General features: G+C 40.3%; 1 protein-coding gene across 3 annotated transcripts in view; it reads right to left on the bottom strand.

Moving 5' to 3' along the window:
- Nucleotides 1–71: 71 nt before the first annotated feature.
- The window catches only part of LOC119590826, a gene marked incomplete at its 3' end in the record, with an annotated part of 7,152 nt that continues 6,111 nt past the window's right edge, over nt 72–1,112 (bottom strand). For all 3 annotated transcript variants that reach the window (XM_037939581.1, XM_037939582.1, XM_037939580.1), the window contains 2 exon segments: nt 72–478; nt 865–1,096. In XM_037939581.1, the coding sequence (XP_037795509.1) occupies nt 72–478; nt 865–1,096 (639 nt within the window).

Here is a 1,112-nt window from a genome sequence, read left to right as displayed (position 1 = left end):
ATGGGGGGAAAAAAGTTCCCACAAATAAATACAAAAAATACACCATTATGTCTAATTAACACATTACTTACCAGTAGCCTTCACAGGTTTTTTCTTAGGTCTGACTGCAACTTCTTGCCTCTCCTTAGCCAAACTCTTTGGGGCTGCAACAGCAGAGTCCTTGAACCCTCTGTGAGAATCTACCGAAGAGTCTTCTGTCACCTTGTGTGAATCAAATGCTGACTCCTGGGAATCTCGATGTGAATCTTCTGCCGAGTCTTTGGATTCTCTTTGCGACGGTCGGAAAGCCCCTCTCTTGGCTGATGGGTCGATTGCCTGAGGTCTGGCTCCTGCTTGGCCATTTCTTCTTAATAGGTAAATGGAGGAGGATGAGTCATCTACTTCCTCCGAGGAGTAGGATGGCCTAGAAGACTCACTCTCAAAGTCTGAGTATCCACTTTCTACAGTAGTATCCTCATCACTTGCTGATGAAGTTGTACTGAAATGTCAAGGTGGTATAGGAAGGGAGAGATTTATTGATTGGTAGTGTCACTGGCAATCTTAAATTTATGATTTTATATTTCAGCTTTTTACATTAGGACATGCAGAAAATAATCAAGGTTCCTGTAACCAGGTGACTCCTAATACTAGGGATCAATGCTAAAAATGTTGAGAAATTTTACATCAATCTTGAAACCAATTCTACAGCTAGGACATTTATATTGATTTAAATATCCTTCTTGAGGTATTAAATGCTAACTTAAAAAAAAAATAATAATTTTCGTTATCTTATCATTATCTTATTCATTTGTTTTCATTACCATAAGATTAATACAAGTATGTCTTCTTTATTTCTTCCATTCACACAGACTCAAACCCACATACCTGTCAGCATTCAGATGCTTAGAACCCTTACTACTCGGCTTTGTTGAACTCACTGGCCTTCCAGGTGAGAGAGGTGTTGATGCTTCCGGCCGCTTTACCTTCTCTCGAGTGAGACCGTGTCTACCTAATGTAACAGGGGGGCTCAGGTATGTTGTATCTTCCCTTGAGCTTTCCAATAACTGTTTGTCCTGCCTAAGCTTACGGAGGTCACTTTTAATCAGCTTGAGGAGGTCTGAAAAATGTGCAAT

Source organism: Penaeus monodon, chromosome 27, assembly GCF_015228065.2.
Source record: "Penaeus monodon isolate SGIC_2016 chromosome 27, NSTDA_Pmon_1, whole genome shotgun sequence".
Lineage (NCBI taxonomy): Eukaryota > Metazoa > Arthropoda > Malacostraca > Decapoda > Penaeidae > Penaeus > Penaeus monodon.
The sequence above is the reverse complement of the archived record's forward strand: the minus strand, read 5'-3'. Positions and strand labels throughout refer to the sequence as shown.